We start from the raw sequence: 21,559 nt of genomic DNA, 5'->3' as shown, positions 1-21,559 counted from the left end.
CTTCTGCATGCAATGCTGTGGAAGCAATCTGATAACGTTTAAAGTTAAGTCAAAATGCTTTGTAGTTTGTACCTGAGCACTGTACAGTGCATGCTCTGGGAGAAGCCAGCTGCCATGTAAAAGAGTCTAACTACCCTGAGATTGCTGTACTGAGAGGAACCCCAAACTACCCAGTTGTTCTAGCCTTCTTACCAAACATACGGTTTGCTAAGAGGAAGTAGTGAAGAAGCAGGTTTGGACGTTCAGCCCAGTTCTGTCTTTCAGTTGACCTAGTCTTGGCCATCATCTAACTGCAGTGAACATCTAAGAATCCAGGCAACACAGAACTGTGAGAAATAATTTACTGTTTGAAGCCACCAAATTTTGGGGTGGCTTAACATTTCTAGAGATAAATGAAACATAGATATGTGTGTATGTGCACAGATACAGAGACATAGATAGACACATAGATAAAAATGCTGTTTCTGTAATTTAAAAATAAGATATTATGCCTTTCTGCCTTTATAAACATAATGCCAAATAGTATTTCTTATACTTATTCATTTATACTGTCTAGCTATGCTAAAAACTGTTAGGTGTCAAAGATAAAAGGTGAACATGACAGCTATTTAATTTCATTGTTTCCATGGTAAGTATGTGAGGGGAGTATCTAGGGTCCTTAGGGTTGAAATTCCTACTAGACATTTGGAAATGCAAGCCTAGTACTCACTACACATATCTGAGAATTATTTGCATTGGTTTAAACCATAAGAATAGATTAATTCTTCCAGAAAGAGCAGATCTGAGGAGTGGGTGTGTAGAATGGGACCAAGTATGGGGTCCCAGGGAATAATAATATTTGAGAAGCAGAGAGAAGAAGAGATCATTACAGGAGACCAAGACAGAACTATCAAAGAGATAGTAGGAGAACCCAGAAATACTAGCGTCCTGAAAGGGGCAGAAGAATTTCAAGGAGGGAATTGTTTCATGCAGAAGTTAAGTATGATAAAAACTGAAAGGTGTCTGGTATATTTGCCAGTTAAAAAGATTACTTAAGTGACAGCAGTTTCAGTAAGGGGTATGGATAAAGGTGGGGATAAAAGCAGATTGCATTGAGTTGAAGAATAAATAGTAGGTGAGAAATTGTAGACTTCTAAGTTTTTAAGATATTTTCATATAAAGATTAAGAGAGACTGACTAAACTGCTAGAAGGGGCTAATGGTTGAGAGGCTTTTAAAATTTGGGAGCAACTTAACCATAATAATAAGCCATTAGGCTTATTTATTAATTCAGAGGCAGGAGTTGAATATCCAGGGAGACAAACTGCTCAGTGATTACAATTCTGCCTAAAGTCCATCGCTTCCCCCATTACAATCTACTGTGAGATTGAAAATTACATTACTAAACCCATTAATTGTATCTATAAATCAAATATTTATGGGCTCAAGCCTGTGAGAAAAGGAACATCTTTGGAATCTTGATTTCTGCTAGGAAGTTGAAATGTTACTGTCTTAAAATGAGATACACCTGTACTGAATTTTGTTATACTTTGGAAAGAAGAATGATGATCCTGCAAGATTTGCAGGTATTTTATAGTATCAAGCAATTTATTTTTTTTAAACTCAGCTACAGACTTTCCCAAGAAAAAAAAGCCACCCACTCTTTGTGCCCCCACCTCCCTTTTTTTATTTAGTACGATAATCTCTGGTGGTCAATTTCTATCTTCTTTTGCCTTCCTAACTGTTAAGAAGAGTCTCAAATGACTTGACCCTTTGCTTCGATTGCCTGCCCCTAATTTAGTTTTCCTTCTCATTCTTACCAATGTGAAGCAAGTTCAAATTGACACACTGTTACGATGACTAAATGTGCTCACTACCAGTTCATTGCTCAATTTGAGAAGCACTAGGGTAACAATTTGTGCTATAACATAAACATTTTCCACACATGTAAGTTTTTGGTGAAACAAGGCTTTAATAATAAAGTATTATATAAAAGTATTATATAAAAGTCCAGGGAAGTTTTGGGGTCAGGTTAGTATATTACTGGGAAAGCTTCCCACTTACTGGGAATACATTTTTGTTGCAAATCTTTTTTAAATTTTTAAAAAATTTTTCTGATTATAAATATAAATACATTGACTATAGGAATTTTGTAACGAACAGAAAAATACTTTTTTGAAGGAGAAATGCAGAACAAAATTACATATTTTGGGCCTCACACCCACATACTCAACTGCCAGTTGAATTATTTCCATGACAAGTTTCACAGGCACTTAAAAGGTCGGTATGTCCAAACTGAATAGCCCGCATTGCCGCGCTGGAACTACTATCCAGATAGTCACCCAAGACAAAAACCTGGCGGTTGTACGTGATACCTTTCCTGATACCCCATGCCAAATTAACTCTTAATCTTTTTTCCTTAATTTATTCTTTAATTAGCAATATTTAATGTGTGCCTCTCCTCATGGAGTGGCATTATGGAACTACTTATCTTTTTGCTTTCTGTGCTGTTTTTAGTTAGTTTGTTTATTTTTCCCCAATGCTGCCACCATGCTGCTCCTGGAATGATGTTTCTAGAACATACATTTGATCTTTCAGTGGGTTCCCACAGTTGTCGAAATAAAGTTCATATTCTTTTGTTTGGTCAGAAGAACTTTCATATTAGAACTTTTGCCAGCCTCATCTTATTTCATTCCGCATCCCTGGCATCTTAAGTACCAAACAACTTGCATTTCCTTAAATATGTCATGTTCTTTTTTTTTTTTACAATTTTTTTGTATTGGGGTGACACTGGTTATCAAAATTGTACAGGTTTTAGGTGTACAGTTCTACAATACATCCGTACACTGTGTGTGTTGTAGACGCACATCCTCAAATTCAGTCTCTGTCTAGCAGCATTTATCCCTCCTATACCCGCCTCCAGCTCTCCTATTCCCCTCCCCATGGCAGTCACCACATAGCATGTTGTGCTGTTGTCTGTGTCCATGAATGTTTCTCTTTTTTCTTTTTTGCTCAGTCCCTCCAGTTCTCCCCCACCAGCCAATACAAGAAGCTGTCAGCTTGCTCTCTATGAGTGTCTCTATTTTGCTTGTTAGTTCATTTGTTAGATTCCATTTATGAGTAAAATCATATGGTACTTGTCTTTCTCTGAAATACGTAATGTTCTCATTTGCCTCCTCTTTATCCTTATAAAATGCCCTCTGTTTTCTATTTTATTTTAGTAATAATGTCTGTCTGTCCCATTTTAGCTCTAATTTGAGTAAGTCCAAGAGACCTTCCAGACCTCAAACCTCTCTTCTAGTTTCACATAGCCTACAATGCATGTTTCAAGCATATCATATATCATATTTATCATATACTGTGTATTGCTTTATTTGTCTGTCTGTCCCACAAACATAGACAGCCATAAGGGTGGTACCATTATAGGCAAATAATAGGTACTTTGTAAATGCTTATTAGATAGAAAAATGATATTTCTTTGGAAGTTGCTGCTTTTTAGGATTTGTATTAACATTTAGTTGCATATCAAGTAAAGGAAACATTAGTATAGATAATTAAAATTATCTTTTTGCTGTTAATGTGAATGTACATTCTAGAAGTAGAAGTTTTAGGATTTAAGTAAGGATTTACTTAAGCTATAAATAAATAAGGTAAATTAGGACAGAACAACGTAAATAATTTAGTCAAATAGTAGAGTCATATTGATAATATTTAAAGAAATGCCCAAATTGTACATAAAACTGTATGGAACAGTATTAATGGTTGGAATATAAGGTCCAAGTCTAGTATTTCTTCAGTATGCCCTCCAGTGCTCACTAAATAATGTTTAAATAAATGATTGATTTCCACTTTAATTGAGATTATATCTAAGAACATAAAATAATTAATGTGTAAAGAAAAGTGTAAATCTGTGAGCATAATTTTAAAATGTTTTCATTTGGTAGCTGCACATCTGGAAATATAGTGGAAATGATACTAACAGGATAAAATGTAGATAGTGAAATAACCATCTCAGGATATTTATGAGAATTAATCCTGATAATATATGGAAAGCCCTTCCCACTGCTCAATAAATATTATTTTTTCACATTTTCAAAGTTAAAACAGTTTGCAAATTAAAAAAAAGACAACTAGTGATGAATGAACAACAAAAAAATTGATTATGTGCTGGTAGTCACTTAACACTGATCTTCCACTCCATTATATTTTTCTAAAAATTACAAAGTTAACAGTGATTAGTCATAGAAGGTAGAGGATTTAACTTATGAATGGATTCTACCTACTGAGAAATTTGCTGGGTTAGTTTGAGTCAGAGTGGGGTTTAGAACTATTGGCAGAAGAACATGAAAGAAGCCACTTTGTAAAGGCTAACTATTCAGCTTTTATTCAAATTCAGATAAGGACTTTAGTTGGTATTAGTTGTGTTTAACTCCTCATTTTCTTTGGTTTACTTTGACTATCTCAAGCAATTTTGTTCATGCAAAATATATTTTCTCATTCCAACAAGGGGAATGAATAACTTTATCACCTATTCATATATATTTCAGTGAAAGATCTAAAAAATAACACATGAAACCACCAAATATTCTAGTAGTCATTTATTGACTGTTTCAATATGAATTTCTATCTTTATAGAAGGTAAATTCCACACGGACAATACCATGTCTGCTTTTTTCATCCTTCTATATCAAGCATAGCACTTCGTACAGTGTGGTAAATAAGTATTTGTTGAACAACAAAGAATGGATGAAAGCAACCTTCTAACAACTGTGTATTCTGTGATTTGGTTCAAATAAAATTTATAATGTGTAGTTAGATTTACAATGTTAAAAACATTTTTTAACACCAAATTTACAATTGCTATTTTTCATTTTCTTTCTTTCCCATTGAATGATCTGAATCTGCTTGGTTTGTCCTAATACCTAAGTTATTCCCAGGTTTTAACTTTGGAAACAGCAAGAATTAACTAAAATACTCCAGTAGGCTCTTAAAATTTTTTTCAAGCTAATTTTCACCCAATGAATCATAGTTTTATATATTCAGATTTGTCAAAAATATATATAACTTATGTAAAAATTCCACTAATGTACAAAATGAATTCTTATTTTAAGGTTTTTCTATCCCTGTCTTTTTTGTTCTGTCTCTTATTGGATAAGTTATAAGGTTTCCTAAAGCAGATACTCCAGTCCCTTAAAAGACAAATTCCTTAGAAAACAGGAGTAGAAAATAGTAGCTTTTGCTTGTTTTTCTTATTTTGTGCTGATGTTTTAAATTCTAGAACATGAACAAATGCTTATTTTGTTCATGATTCATGTAGATGTAATCCTAAAACCTTTAGTTTAAATTCAGAATATTATAAACAAATAGTATATACTTTGTATGTTATCAGAGGATATTTTTATTCTCTTTTTAACATGTATGTTTAAGGCACTGTTTTACAAATGGAAAATGTGGTTGCTGAGAGCCAGTGTTAATCTGTTGGGTTATTATCTGTTTTGTGTTTATTAACATAGTTGTTATATTACTAATACAAATTTTAACGATAACGTGTTTTCTATCTTAAATGGTACAATAAAACTTTAAGTTAAATACATCTATTATAGTTCATCAAAATAACAGTCTCTTGATTAACTAAACATCCCCTCTCTTTATGTTTTTGAGTAACAGCATGCTCCTATGGCTCTTTAATTAAATGTCCTTACCTTACATTTGTCTGACTGGCTTCTGTTTACAGAAATTGTAAACCAATTGAATGCTCTGAGCAGCTTAGATGAAGATCAAGATGACTGCATAAAGCAAGCAAATATGCCTTCAGCTAAATCAGCCAGTTCCTCTGAAGGTCTAAGAGCTTTCTTCCTTTCTTTCTGCTTCTGATTGCCTGTATTTACTGTGACCTGCTACCTCTTGGCTTCAGTCTGTATTTAGCTGTCAGTTTTGTCTTTGTGCTTTTCCTTGAATGTTTTCTTTGCTAATTTGTAGTACACCAACAGGCAACAACATAACAGTACTTACTATCTTTAGCAAAGCCTTATATCAGGATTTTCATTAGGCAGTGATTTTAAAACATCTTACAAGATAATAATTAGTCATATGATGTGGCAATATTTCTTCAGTTAGAGTGTATATACTGTAATTGTTTTTAAAAATATTTTCTTAGATTAAAACCATTTGAATTATTTATATTTAGGAGAGAAGGATGTTTTAGTAAAAATCTAGTTCAGTACTTTTTTATTAGATCAAATTAATTCAGAAGGTTTCTATAGTTCATTATTTCATAAATTTTCAAGTTAATATGTATATGTTTCTTTTGTTTTATATGAAAATGTTGGTATGCTACAAAATACTTGAATGGCACTCTGCCACTGGTAAAATGCTTTATCTTATTATTTGCAGGTATTATTAGTGTGAATTTTTACAGTTTGAAAATTTCATGAATGATCAAAATTATGCTTTACTGTGAACTAACACATATGTTTATTTTCAGAGCTTATCAACAAACTTAACTTTTTGGATGAAGCAGAAAAGGACTTGGCCACTGTGAATTTAAATCCATTTGGTGATCCTGATGTAGCAGAATTAAATCCTTTTGGAGATCCTGATTCAGAAGGTAACAAGTTTCCCCCCACCCCCCCTGTATTTTTAAAGCCTTTATAGAGTTCAATTTTCCGAAAGTGTTAGGACAGGAAGAGATTTTTTTTTTAAAGACTCATAAAGTAATTTTTGCCCCTAATGATATTATTGTGTTCAGTACACTTGCAGTTGATCAACAATTTTGGGTAGCTTCCATTGAATTTTTAAAGAAGAAGGAAAATCTTACATAGACATTTACTTGGAGCTTATTTTTAAATTTTCTGTTAGTTTGATCAAATACTAAAGCACTTTTGTTAGAGATAACAATTGTTCTATTTCTTATTGGATAAATTACAAGGTTTCTAAAACAAATACTTGAGTTCCCTTAAAAGACATATTTCTTAGAGAACAGAAGTAGAAAATAGTATCTATGTCCTGTTTTTCTTATTTTGTGTGGATTTTTAAAAATCTAGAACATGAACAAGTGTTTTACCTAGTCTCATTAGTTTGGCCTGCCAAGTAAGGTTGGGTTGTGGCACATACTGATACTGATGTGGCAGGGTGGTTTCTCCCTCTGGACAACTCTTCCACCCTCACCCTCGGAGAGTTTGGTGAGTCTGTCTTCCTCCCGCTCATGGCTGTGGCTGAAGATTATAGTCAGTGGTGAGAGTAAGTTTTACATGTAAGTTCTACATGTGAGTAACAGCAGAAGGAAGATTGAGAACCACTGTTGTCATATATACAACATAATTGGAAGTAATAAACCCAGGTAATTTTTTTCCCTTGGGTCATTTTTCTTATCAAGTAGTTTTGATCTCTTAAAGCCTAGATAAGAGCTGTTGAAGAAATGAGACTTATGTTTAATTGAACTTTTTGTTCAAAGTAAATGCAAGAATGATTAACCACTGTTTACATCTTTTAGAGTACTCTTATGAAATCTTACAACTTTAAAGAGTTTTGCTGCTACCTGTCATTGTGAAAATGAGGTTCTAACTTCAGGATTCTCTCTGTTGGAGCAGCATTATTTTAGAATCCACTTCTCTTTCTCTTCTTTTACTTTCTCCCTTCTTATCAGATTATAAATTAGTAAGTTTAAATTAGGAGATTTTATTTCGTTTGTGAGTTAATTAAGTTATGAATGTATTTTAAATCTTAACACTCAAAATAAGTCTTAGAGGTAATCTAGTTCAGCTGCCTATTTTCATAGATTAGGAAGCTGAGGCCCAGAGGAATTCATTGATTTGAGCAAGAAATTTAGGTAAATGGAGGTAGAGTTGTAGATCAAGAAATTTAGGTCAATAGAGGTGGAGTTGTAGCTAAGATTTCTAATCAAGTGCTTGTTTGACAATATAGCCTCTCCTTGATTGTGTATACCATCTGAGTATATTGTTTTAAAAATATTACCAAGATATTTTGGTACATCAGTATTTGAACTTTCCATTTCAAAAATCAAAGAAGTAATTTTTCTAAATATAGTGGGTCTCTTTTCTGAGGAATAGAAAGGAATAACAGGTATGTCATGTAATATTGTATTTCTGTTCAGGCGAGGTTAGCCAACCTGACTCAGAATCTTTACTCATGCTTATATAGAGCCTGGAAAAAAAATTGACAAGTGTTCTCTTTAAATATATATCTCTTAGACATTTTGTAATAAGTGTTTTCTAGTAGAATACTTATTTTTCTGAAACAAATTTATTTTTATTGATTAAAAACTTGCATCTCCAGTAACAGAAGTATTTGGGGAAGATAAAAATGTGTTGGATGATTATGATGATGATGATGATGATGATAATTGCTTTTACAGCTTTAGTTCTCTTATATTCATGATATTCTGTGCTTCAGTGATTCTTGGAGAAAGTTACTAAATATATTTGTTAGCTTTTATATGAAGTAGTCTTATCTTAAACCCTCTTTGTTGCCAGTTCTGTCATTTTCAAATCTTGCTCTGTAGCTTGAATATTTTCTTACTTTTGGTTCTGTAACTGATAAATTTGCTTGGATCAATTTTTACAATGCTTTTCCTTAGAGTGAAAATTAAAATTTCATTTCCATTGACCAATTTTGTCAGTTTCTTAATTGGTTGAGACCTGATATTTGTTAATAAAAAATTCTGTAGTCACAAACTTTGCTGTCTCTCTTCAGTTACTAAGAAAAAAATACTTCATTTACATTATTACAAAGATTCTAGTGTTATTAAGTTTAAATATTGTCCTGGTCTTTCAAAAGATACACAGTTACTGGGTCTCTTTTCTACTATAAACTGTATTTAAATTCATTTTAGTATTGATTTATTATGATTTAATGAATTCTCTTTCACACTTTATAACTGCTTCCCCATGGTGTATGGAATTTTAATTCAGAGTTTTTATGTTTTGTTTTGTTTTTTTTTCAATATAAAGACAAAGTAAGTATTCTGGGTTAATGCCTAAAAGTATAGGTAAAAGTAGCTTGACTTTAAAATGTAAAAGTCATAAATATGCATCAGTCATGAGATTTTTACAATCAGATTAAATTGTTTAAAATGTCACTTATGAAACAACTGTTTTTGCTGAGAATTTCAGTAACATATTTTCTGCCTCCCTCTTCTGGAATGTTTTGTCAGTGTTGCATGGCATAATTAAAATTACTTTTAAAGTATTCTATGACTATTGGCTTTCTTCAGTTCAGTTAAATATTTTTAACAGCCAAATCCATGATCAGATTTTGGACAGTTTTATTAGAAATTCTGGTTTTGTTTTAAAATGTTAATAAACATAAAAGAAAAAGAAGAGGCTGGTATTGAGTACTTCACACAAGTTGGAGGTACACCACCAAGCTGGTATTAAGTACACCACACATTGGTTGTAGTGCTTTTGTGCTGTGAATCAGTGTTTTATTTTTAAGAGTACCTTTGTTTTCAAATTCAAAGTCATAATAATAAAATTTAGAAGAATTTGGTATAACATGTCTGTCAGCTTATTGATATGATTTTAGTATAGTGCTTTCAACCTGAAAATTATTATTACTCTTTTGCATTGTTAGAGTATTGATTGGATCCAAGTTATATTTAAAAAAACAAACAGCTCTTTAAAAGCTCTAAAGATTTAAGGTATTGTAGAATACAAAAACCTGTTCTTTGAAGACTTTCCAAAAACAAATGGAATGATATGTGGGTATATTTTTGATATTGTCCAAAATGACTTTTTGTATCCCTAAGTGGTTTTTGCTTGTAACCAACCAAACTAACCAAAGATCATTTCAAAATTTAATCCATTTTATGTTCTTTTAAAAGCATAAATTTATTATGTATCAGTTTGAGATGGCAAACTAGTATACTGAAATAAAATAGGCAATAATAGAATGTTATACCTAAAAGAAGGTTAAAATTGTTGTATCTTAATGCTAATATTATTAGGAACTCCAAAGGTATTCCAAAGATGCCATTTTGGGGAGCATCATTCCTGGAAAAGTGGACAAAAGTCTTAAGATACTGCATTTTCTGAATTTAGCCCTTCTGAAATGTGCTAGTGCTTTGACTCTTTTAGCTCCATAGAATTTATTAATTCAATGTGGAGTATTTTTGAAAACACTAAAAATATAAGAACATTTCATATAAAATCAATTGAATTTAATTCATCTGTTGCTATTGTTTTATAGAACCAATCACTGAAACAGTTTCACCTAAAAAAACAGAAGAATCTTTTTATGATAACAGCTATAATCCCTTCAAAGAGGCACAAACTCCACAGTATTTAAACCCATTCGATGAGCCAGAAACCTTTGTAACTATAAAGGATTCTCCTCTCCAGTCTACAAAAAGAAAAAACATACGACCTGTAGACATGAGCAAGTACCTCTATGCTGATAGTTCTAAAACTGAAGAAGAGGAGTTGGATGAGTAAGTATATTGCATTTTGCTATGGTCATAGGCCAGTCTGTATATTAACTACAGGGATCCTTCTGTATAACTTTTGATGGTAAAATAAGGTCTATTGTAATGTTAATATACAATTTACAAGTTAGTGTCTATCTCATTCCCATCTGAATTTTTATAATCTTGACTCTTATTCTCCCTGCCTTCTGAGGAAATATGTTCTTGGAATCTCTGATTAGAATTTCTAAAGTGTCTTCCCATAGGAACTATGTTACAAATGTCACTTGGGTATTTTTAATAGATTACTGTATGCATTATACTTCAATATCTTAAGGGTCTATTATGGAAACCAAATAATCATATATGAAACTGATCTGATGAGAAGATATGTTCAAATACCAAACAATGATATCATAACATTTATAAATTCAGAATTGCCATTTATGTTATTATTCTTACCAAATGAGAAGCTTATTGACCACAAGCTCAAAATAAATAGTCAGTGTGATTATGGCTGCCATTTTACCAAATCTCAGGTGGGGATAAGAGAAAGGTATATTTACATTGTGTTCTGAAGTTACACAGTGTACTACCTATGTGAATGCAGGCTGTGGCCCTGAGTGTTTTAAAAAGCAACAAGCAAAACTTCTACTTAGGGCCATGATGGAGTTACACAGACTGGATATAGCTTCTTGTCTTATCTGAAAAATTGAATAGTACAGGAAATAACAGTTTCAACACTGGACACAAATGGCACAGGACAGTGATCCCTGAGGGGAAGAAAGAAAGAAGGTGAGCCCTCCAATTGTCCTATATTTATTTATGGGATTAGTAAATAAGTGTGGTAAAATAAGTATTATGAATATATCCCAGATATTCAAGAAGGTGGAAGAAAGCATGAGCATGGAGAAGAAAATGTTAGTGAACCTAAGGACATAGCTATAGAAACTATCCAGATTGAAACACAAGGGGGGGAAATGAAAAAAAATTAAGCAGAGAATCAGTGAAGTAACTTTAAGTGAACTAATATATGTGCAGTTGGAGTTCCAAAAGGAGAGAAAAGAGGATAAGGGAAGACAGAAAAATATTTGAAGAAATAATGGCCAAAAGTCGTAGAAATTAAAAAATAGTAATAAACCTACAGGTCCAAGAAGCTGAGCGAACCCCAAATATAAGAAACATGAAGAAAATCACAGCAAGACTTTTAACAAAAACAATTCAAGTCAGAAGAAAGTAGGGTGATATTTTTAAAGTACTGAAAGAAAAAAAACCCATGAACACAAATTTCTATCAACCCTACACACAAAAGGATATTTTCAGATACCTAAAAGCTGAGGTAATCTATCACCATCAGACTTGCTTTGCAAAAAATGTAAAAAAGAAGCTCTTCAGACAGGCGGAAAATGACATTACTTGGAGATTTGTATCTAAACAAAGGAATGAAAAGCACAAGAAATGGTAAATATATTAGTATGTATAAACTACTTGTCTTATTCTTTAAAATTGCTTTAAAATGTAATTGATTTTAAAGTTCAAATAATAATATATTCTGTGTTTTATAACATGTATAGAAAATGACAATCTTAAAAATTGACAATTATGCCCTGGTCAGGTGGCTCAGTTGGTTGGAATGTCATCTGGTACAGCAAAAGGTTGTGCGTTTGATTCCTGTTTGGGGCACGTACTGGAGGCAGCTGATTGATGTTTCTCACATCAATGTTTCAGTCCCTTTCTCTCTCAAATTAATAAACATATCCTTAGGTGAGGATTAAAAAATAGTAACAAAAATAGACAATTATGACAATTTAGCATAAACACTGAGAGTAGGAAATTAGAGTGCTGTTTTAAGCTTCTTAAGCATGATACTTGAAGATATGCTATTTTTCACAGGTGACATAATTATTTATGTAGAAAATCATAAGGAATCTTTGAAAAGTTTACCAGAACTAAAAACTAAATTTGGCAACATCATTACAAGATACACAATCAATATACAAATTTAATTATATTTTTCTATAGGAACAATGGAAAATAAAAAATGGAAAAATTTAAAATACCATATATGAAAGCATAAAAAAGCCCACAGGGATAAATTTGAAGTTGATGTGCAATAACTATATGCTGAAAGCAGCAAAACATTGCTGAGAGCAATTAAATAGAGAAATTTAATGGACAGAAATCTATGGTCATGGAGTCAAATTGATCTGTATGTACATTCAGTGCTATCCCAATCAAAGTTTTGACATACATTTTTGTAATAACTGATAAGCTAAATCTAAAATATGTATGGAAATGCAAGTTTCCTAGAATAGTCAGGACAAGTTTGCAAAAGAAAAAAATTGGAGGACTTACATTTCAAGACTCATTAACTAAGGTATTGTCTTGAAGGTAGACATACAGGTGAAAGAAAGAGAATATGAAAGTCTAGAAGTAAATCCACACGTATATTACCAATTGATTTTTGGCAAAAATAGCAAGGGAAGTTGGTTAGAAAAGGATAATGTTTACAATAAATAGGCTAGAACAAGTAGATTTCCATATTCTCCCTCCCAAACCACCCCCCAAACAAAAAAACTACTACATTGTCTCACATCATATACAAAATTTAACCAAATAGAGATTATATACCTGAAAGTAAGAACTGAAACATTGGAACTTTTAGAAGAAAGCATAAGAGAAAATCTTAGTAACCTTGGGTAAGGTAAGACATTTTTAAAAGAATGCAAAAAGCACAAAAAAAATCAAAGGAAAAATCATTAATTTAGACACTGTCAAAATTAAAAACTTAAAGGCACGTCACAGTTTGGCAGAAATTCTTTGTAAAACACATACCTGACAAAAGACTTTTATCAATAATATGTAAAGAATTTTTTGCTCTGATGGTGTGGCTCAGCTGTGGGTATTGTCCCTCTAAGTGAAAGGTTGCTGGGTTGATTCTGGGTCAAGGTAAATGCCTGGGTTGTGGGTTCAGTACCCAGTTGGGGTGTGTGCGAGAAGCAACCCATCAATGTCTCTCTCATCGATATTTCTCACCCTCTCTTTTCTCCCTCTCTCTAAAAATAAATAAAAACCTTTTTTTAAAGGGGTATTTTTAGCCCAATAATAAGACTAACTTTTTTTAAAGAGGGAAAAAATTGAACTGAAATTTCACAAAAAATAGCAGAATAGCCAGTGTGCACTCAAAAAAATGCTCAACATCTTGGTTTTCAAGGAAATGCAAATTAAAACCAAATCAGATACCAGTACACACCCACTTGGATTGCTGAAATATAGAAGACTGGCTATAGCAAATACTGTAAAGAATGTTGAGCCACTAGAACACTCATAGAATTCTCAGAGTTCTAAATGATAGAACCATTTAATTTTATTTTTAATTAAATTTATTAGGGTTACATTGGTTAATAAATTATATAGATTTCAAGTTTACAATTCTGTAATATATAATCTGTATCTTGCATTGCGTGTCTGACACCCAATAAATCTTCTTCCATCACTATATATTTGACCCCTTTTCCCCTTTACTATCACTCCTCATCTTTCTTCCCCTCTAGTAACCACCATACTGTTGTCTGAGTTTTTGTTTGTTTTGTTTATTCATTTGTTGCTTTCAGTTTTATATCCCACATATATGTGAAATCATATGGTTCTTAACTTTTTCTGTTTGACATATTTTGCTAGCATCATATTCTCAATATCCATTCATGTTGTTGCATCTTTTATGGCTGAGTAGTGTTCATTCCATTGTACGTATGTACCGCATTTTCTTCATCCAGTTATCTGTCAAAGGAGATGTCAGTGTGATACAACCATTTTAGATAACAATTTTGGCAATTTCTTGAAAAGTTGGCCCTGGCTGGTGTGGCTCAGTGGATTGAGTGCCATCCTGCAAACCAAGGGGGTTGCCAGTTTGATTCCCAGTCAGGGCACATGCCTGGGTTGCGGGCCAGGTGTCCAATAAAGGGTACACCAGGGTCAACCACACATGGATGTTTCTTTCCCTCTTTTTTTCCTTCCCTTCCCCTGTCTCTAAAAATAAATGAAATCTTTTTTAAAAAGTTAAACATACCTATCATTTGACCCAGCCATTTTATTTGTAGGTACTGTTTACTCAAGAAATGAAAGCAGCCCTGACTGGTTTGGTTCAGTGGTTTGGGTGCTGTCCCCAAACTGAATTTCCAGTTAGAGCACATGCTGGGTTGTGGGCCAGGTCCCCAGTTGGGGGCACGTGAGATGCAACTGATGGATGTTTTTCTCTCACATCGATGTTTCTCTCCCTCTCCTTCTCCTTCCTTTTCCCTTTCTCTATAACATAAATAAATAAAATCTTTTGAAAAAAAGGAAACTATTAAAAAAAGAAATGAAAGCATATGTGCACAAAAATTTATATATGAATATTTTAATGTCTGTGTTTATCATAATAGCAAAATATGGGAATAACTTAAATGTCCATCACTGGGCAAATAGATAAACAAATGTGGTATATCCATACAGTGGAATACTACTCAATAATGAAACATATGATTTTTTGGAATTTTATTTTTTAAATTATATTTTATTGCTTGTCTCAATTTTTCCCACTTTGCCCATCTCCACCACCCACACTCCCTCAGTATGCAATCCCCATACTGTTATCCATGTCTGTGGGTCATGCATATATATGTTCTTTGGCCACTAGATTTCCTATGCTGTACTTTATATCCCTGTGACTATTCTGTAACAATCAATTTCTACTTCTTAATATCTTTTCACCTTTTTTGTCCATCTCCTCCTCCCATCTGGCAACCTTCAAAACATTCTCTGTATCTGTGATTCTGTTTCTATTCTGCTTATTTGTTTATTTTGTTTTTTAGATTCAGTTGTTGTTTATTGTTTATATTTTTGGTGTTCTTAAAGGAGACCCTTTATTATTTCATATAATACTGTTTTGGTGGTGATGGACTTCTTTAGCTTTTTTTGCCTGGGAAACTCTTTGTCTGTCCTTCAATTCTAAATGACAGCTTTGCTGGGTAGAGTAATCTTGTTTGTAGGTCCTTGATTTTCATCACTTTGAATAATTCTTGCCTGCAAAATTTCTTTTGAGAACTCAGTTGATAGTTTTATGGAGACTCCTGTATAGTAACTCTCTGCCTTTCTCTTGCTGCTTTTAAGTTTCTCTTCTTTATCTTTAACCTTTGATATTTTCATTATGATGTGTTTTGGTGTGTTCCTCTTTGGGTCCAACTTGTTTGGGACTCTCTGTGTTCCTCGACTTGTGTGTCTATATCCTTCAACAAATTAGGGAAGTTTTCTTTCATTATTTTTTCAAATAGGTTTTCAATTTCTTGTTCTCTTCTCCTTTTGGCACCCGCCCCACACACCCCCCCTATGATACAAATATTGGTACACTTGAAGTTATCCCAGAGTCTCCTTACACTGTCTTCATTTTAGGAAATTCTTATTTCTTCTTGCTGTTCTGATTGGTATTTTTTGCTTCCTCATATTCCAAATCTCTGATTTGATTCTTGGCTTCATCCATTCTATTGTTTACTCCCTGTATATTGTTCTTTATTTCAATTAGTGTATCCTTTATTTCTGACCATATCTTTTTTATGCTGTTGAGATCCTCACTAAGTTCCTTGAGCATTCTTACAGCCAGTGTTTTGAACTCTGAGCCTAGTAGATTGCTTGTCTCCATTTTGCTGATTTGTTTTTCTGCAGTTGTGTTCCGTTCTTTTATTTGGGCCATATTTTTTTGTCTCCTCATTTTGGCAGCCTCCCTGTGTGTGTTTCTATGTATTAGTGAGAGCTGCCATGATACCCTATCTTGATAGATAGCATGGCCTGATATAGTAGGTGACCTGTAGAGTCCTGTGGCACAGCTTTCTCTTCCACCTAAGCTTGATACTTGAGTTGTACCCACTGTGTGAGCTGTGTATACCCTCCTGTTGTAGTTGAGCCTTGATTACTTTTGGTACATCCAAGGTTAGCTACCACCTCTGTTCTCTCAGGGGCTCCCAGCATAAGGTACAAAGCAATCTGCACGTGGGCACTACTTGTGCTGGGCTTGGAAGTGCCCAGGTAAATACAGGCTGTGAACCAAGAACAGTTGCAGCTAGTACCAGGCCTGGTGCCCTTAACTAGAGGTACAGAGCTCCCTGAGGCCACATGCTGCTTGTTTGAAAGAATTTAGGAAAATCTGAAGCATGACATGTGTGAGGTGGTATTTCATTGTGGTTTCATTTGCATTTCTCAAATTATTAGTGCTGTTGACCATCTTTTCATATGTCTACTATCCATCTGTATGTCCTCTTTGGAGAAGTATCTATTCAGGTCTTCTGCCCATTTTTTAATTAGATTGCTTGCGTTTTGGTGTTGAGTTATATGAGTTCTGGGTTTTGGATAGTAACCCCTTACTGGATGTATCATTGATGAATAACTTCTTTCATTCAGAAGGTTGCCTTTTGGTTTTATTGATATTTTCCTTTGCTGTGCAAAAACTTTTTAGTTTGGTGTAGTCACATTTGTGTTTTGTTCTGTTTTGTTTTGTTTTCCCCCAAAGATATATATTAGAAAAAAATATTATGAAGGGAAATGTCAGAGAGTTTACTGCATATGTTTTCTTCTAGGAGTTTTATGGTTTTGAATCTTACGTTTAGATCTTTATGTGAGCTTATTCTTGTATGTGGTGTAAGAAGGTAGTCTAGTTTCATTTTTTGGCATGTATTTGTCCAGTTTTTCCAACACCATTTACTGAGCGGACTGTCTTTACCCAATTGTATATTCTTTTCTCTCTTGTCATAGATTAGTTGAACATAAAGGAATGGCTGTATTTCTGGGCTCTCTGTTCTGTTCCATTGATCTATATGACTCTTTTTATGTCAGTACCATTCTGTTTTAGTTACTATAACATTGTAGTATTATAGTTTGATATAGCAGGACACCTCTAACTTTGTTTTTCTTTCTCAAAATTGTTCTGGCTATGCAGGGTCTTTTGTGGTTCCATGTAAATTTGGGGGATTATTTTTTCTAGTTCTGTGAAAAATGCTGTTAGTATTTTGATAAGGATTGCATTGAATCTATAGACTCCTTTGTATAGTATGGGCATTTTAGTGATGTTAATTCTTCCTATTCATGAGCAAGGTATATGTTTCTATTTACTTGTAAGGAAGAAACAAACTATTGATACATGTAACTACATGGATGAATCTAAGAGGAATGAAGAGCACAGGAATGGCAAATATAGTTCTATATATAAAATACTTATGTTTTAAAATCTCTTTAAAATATAATTGACTTTAAAGTTTAAATACTAATATATTCTGTGTTTTATAACAGGTGTAGAAGTAAAATGTCCAGAACCACATCAAAGGAACAATTACTGAGGGCATAGGTACTGTTTGACTTAGAAAAGAGTTGATTTAAGGGAACTACAATAACCAAACTCAGTTATTTAAAAGCCTGGTTTGAAAGAATGAAGGTGCCTCGTTAGCACAGCAGATAGTATGTCAGTCTCATAACATAATCTGAAAGAATAAGGTAGTTGATTTGTTTTCTCTTCGTCTGGAATTGCATTTCTGAACCTTTTCCCATTTTGCAATGAGTTGCTAATCTCACATGTGCTACATGCTTCCATGGGCACAGCTATGTTTTGATAAACCTAAAAGACTTCTAACCTCCTGTAAGTATGTAGAATTACATCATGAGGATCTGATTCCAAAACCAGGTTGAGATTTCATTACTAATTAATAACTATACATTGGTTGAAAAAGTTGGCTCAACTCTTGCTCTAAAGTTACTACATTTGTTTTCTTTGAAATAGCTAATGTATGATCAAAATAAAATTTCTTATGGGTGGTGTAGGTGCTGAGTAATAGCCACACACCTAAAGCATTTGAATATCAATGCAAATTTTAAGTGCAAACATTCAGTCATTTCAAGATGCCTGGGTATTACACAACACACACACACACCCAGCTCTTTCCTATTAACAGGTTAAAGAGGCATCTAATGTTTGCTTAAACTTTAAAATGCCTTAATAAAAACTGATATCAGAATGACTGGGAGTTTCATTTTGACCATTCTTTTTTCCACACGAAAGTCACAGTCTTTATGAATTTCCCATTAATAAAGAACATTCTAAATGGTTCAATCATCTGAGGTTATCAGAAAGAGCCAAAAAACATTCTAGCTTGTTTTTTCAGTTTAAATCTTTTTTTTTAAATTTTAATTGTTGTTGCAGTACAATTTTCTATCTTTTACTCCCATCCTACCCCCCCCACCCACCTTTTCCCTCCTCCCTCCCATTTCCACCTGCCCCTAGTTTTTATCCATGTTTCCTTTATACTTGTTTCTGTAAACCCTTTCCCTTTTCCTCTGAAATTTCCCTGAAATTCCCTCTCCTCTCCCCTCTGAACTCTGTCAGTCTGTTCTTTATTTCAGTGTCTTTGGTTATATTTTGCTTGTTTCTTTGTTTTGTTGTTTATGTTCCTGTTAAAGGTGAGATTATATGGTATTTGTCTTTCACTGCCAGGCTAATTTCACTTAACATAATACTTTCCAGTTGCATCCATGCTGTTGCAAAGGGTAGGAGCTCCTTCTTTCTTTCTGCTGCATAGAATTGCATTGTGTAAATGTACCATAGTTTTTTGATCCATTCATTTACTGGTGGGCATCTAGGTTGCTTCCAGCACTTGGCTATTGTAAATTGTGCTGCTATGAACATTGGGGTGCAAAGGCTCTTTTGGATTGGTGTTTCAGGGTTCTTAGGATATAATCCTAGCAGTGGAATTGCTGGGTCAAAAGGCAGGTCCATTTTTAGTTTTCTGAGAAAATTCCATATCGTTTTCCATAGTGGTTGTGCATTCTAGCTTTTTTTTGTAGTAATATACACTAGCTCAAATTCTAGCTCAAATTCTAAAGATTGCTCATCAGCTGATGTGAGAATCCAGGAAAAACTCAGTTCGTATTAATTCCTTATTTGGTATTTCTCATCTTCCCCCCCCCCCAAATGTTTGTAAGTACAATTTTAGTAGTAGAAATATTCCAAAAATTGTTAACTACAGTAATAAACTTATGTATGACCTTTCAAATCAAGTGAAAAGCCTATATGACTCATCTTTCCTTACCAAACTCTTCCTGTATCATCTGACAGAAAGCTGTCACAAATAAATAGCAGTAGTCCTTTAATGTGTGAAATAATTTTCAGAACCTGAGCATACCCATTAGCTCCAAGAGAAAGTATATACCCTGTAGTGTTTTTAGCACAAATCCTTTACAGATAGCAATCACATGGACTTCTCACTGTTCTCATGTTTGGGGATTAGTTCAGCCATTCCATTTAATTTAGGAAAAATAAAAACTGATAAAACAATAACATCATTTTCAAAACATTTATGAATTGACTTGTGACGTCCAGCATGAATCATTTCTAGTATTGTATGTCAGTTTCTCAAGGAAAATTGTCATTGAGTTTTATTTAGAGATGCTATGCACTCATTTTAATAAATTTGTATTATTTTCCAAAGAAATAGAAATTTTCAAAGTAACAGGAAAAGACTATGAATTTTGCTATACCCTTCATATTTTATTTTTTCAGTGTGTTTATTAATCCTATTTCTAATCAACTTGTAATATTTCTTTCTATAATTCTTTTTCTGGGTGAATTATTTTCTGAGCAGTGAGTAATATTTAAAATTATTTTGTCCAATTTTCCACTTAATCTAACACGAAGTTTTAATTCATGAGTTAATGGTATAATTAATCTATTACTCAAGTATACAGTATGAGGATAAAAATAGTTTTTTATTTAGGGTGCTGTAGGAAGCCCTGCGATAAGTTATTTAAATTCTAGATAATCAACAGTGAGAAAATTATGTTAATTTCTTAAATAATTTTTCTTTACTAAAAATATTGTTTAAATATATTTAAATGTATTAATCAGCAATTATATAACTTCCTATTATAGAAAAGGAAGAAGTTTCACAGTCATATGTATATTACTCATTCACTTTTTTATAGCAGTTTTTATTGAGATATATGTCACATAACATAAAATTCCACATTTTAAAGTATATGTACTTAATTGATTTTAGTTTATTCACTATGTTGTGCAACCATCACAACTATCCAATTCCAGACATTTTCATTAGCCCCCCAAATTCCATATCTATTAGTAGTTATTCCCAATCCTCCCTTACGTCATCTCCTGAAAACCACTAATGTTCTTTCTTTCCGTGTGGATTTGACTATTCTGGCACTTCATATAAATGGAAACATATCCTATTTATTCTTCAAGAGTAGGAAATTCAGTTTAAATCAGGAATCTGATAAACAGGGAGGATCACTCAAAGCCCTTAGAAGTAAAAGCTTCTTGACCTTATTTTGATTTAGTACCTAATCAGTGGTGCCTAGCACACTGTTCTTTAATAGGTGGATTATAAGTGTGTAGAGATAGTGATTCCCTTAGCTCTCCTAGTAGCCATGCGTGTTCCAGGGTTGCTGGAGTCCCTGGTAACTTCATTTTCCAGCAGCCTCCTGTGCTTCCAAATTTTTTCACTACATGTCAAATTAAAACAGATTGAGAAACTTAGCTCTAGTTGTTTCAAGAAAATGTCCATTTTGATTATTTTTCCTAGTAGTAGGACCTGAGGAACAAACAATTGATCTGAGCTTCTTTTCTACTTGGCATTTACTTTTTCTATACAAAGAATACCAATATTCAAGTAGTTAGAGGGAGACCTAAATGGTTAGAAGCAGGCAAAGAGACATGAATAAAAAGGACAATATTTAGATACCTTTGTATATATACTAGATGTTTTAGGAAAGTTGCATACAACTGAGTATTGTAAATTTAGTTAGAATTGCCTATGTGTGGGGGCTCCGCCCACAGAGACCCCCTGCCATTCCCCCATCCCTTGGCTGTTACAGAGAGAATAAGTCTACCAAATCATGATCTGCTTGAGGAGGAAAGGTGGTCAGTCTCCCAGAGAAGTGCCATGACATGAGCCTGTTCCTCAATGGGCTTTTATTGGGTTTAATTTACAGGGCATAAAGCTCATCAATCACTGACAGGCAGTAATGATCAAATAGTAGATAACATTCAAAGAACTATGAGAGCTTATTCTGAGTCAGGGTCAGATGGCCAAAGGGCCATAAAACTTTGGGAAACAAACTCATTTTG

General features: G+C 33.4%; 1 protein-coding gene across 8 annotated transcripts in view; it reads left to right on the top strand.

Annotated features, from left to right (window-relative positions):
• EHBP1 (EH domain binding protein 1) overlaps positions 1–21,559 on the top strand; it is a 364,981-nt gene that overhangs the window by 157,986 nt on the left and 185,436 nt on the right. For 5 of the 8 annotated variants that reach the window (XM_045827361.1, XM_045827362.1, XM_045827363.1 and 2 more), the window contains exons 8-10: positions 5,713–5,817; positions 6,463–6,585; positions 10,185–10,425. In XM_045827361.1, coding sequence (XP_045683317.1) covers positions 5,713–5,817; positions 6,463–6,585; positions 10,185–10,425 — 469 coding nt within the window. The remainder of the gene's footprint in view (positions 1–5,712; positions 5,818–6,462; positions 6,586–10,184; positions 10,426–21,559) is intronic. The other 3 variants (XM_045827367.1, XM_045827366.1, XM_045827364.1) reach the window with 1 other exon arrangement.

This window comes from Phyllostomus hastatus, unplaced genomic scaffold (assembly GCF_019186645.2).
Source record: "Phyllostomus hastatus isolate PE091 unplaced genomic scaffold, TTU_PhHast_1.1 phas_scaffold_78, whole genome shotgun sequence".
Classification (NCBI taxonomy): domain Eukaryota; kingdom Metazoa; phylum Chordata; class Mammalia; order Chiroptera; family Phyllostomidae; genus Phyllostomus; species Phyllostomus hastatus.
The sequence above is the reverse complement of the archived record's forward strand: the minus strand, read 5'-3'. Positions and strand labels throughout refer to the sequence as shown.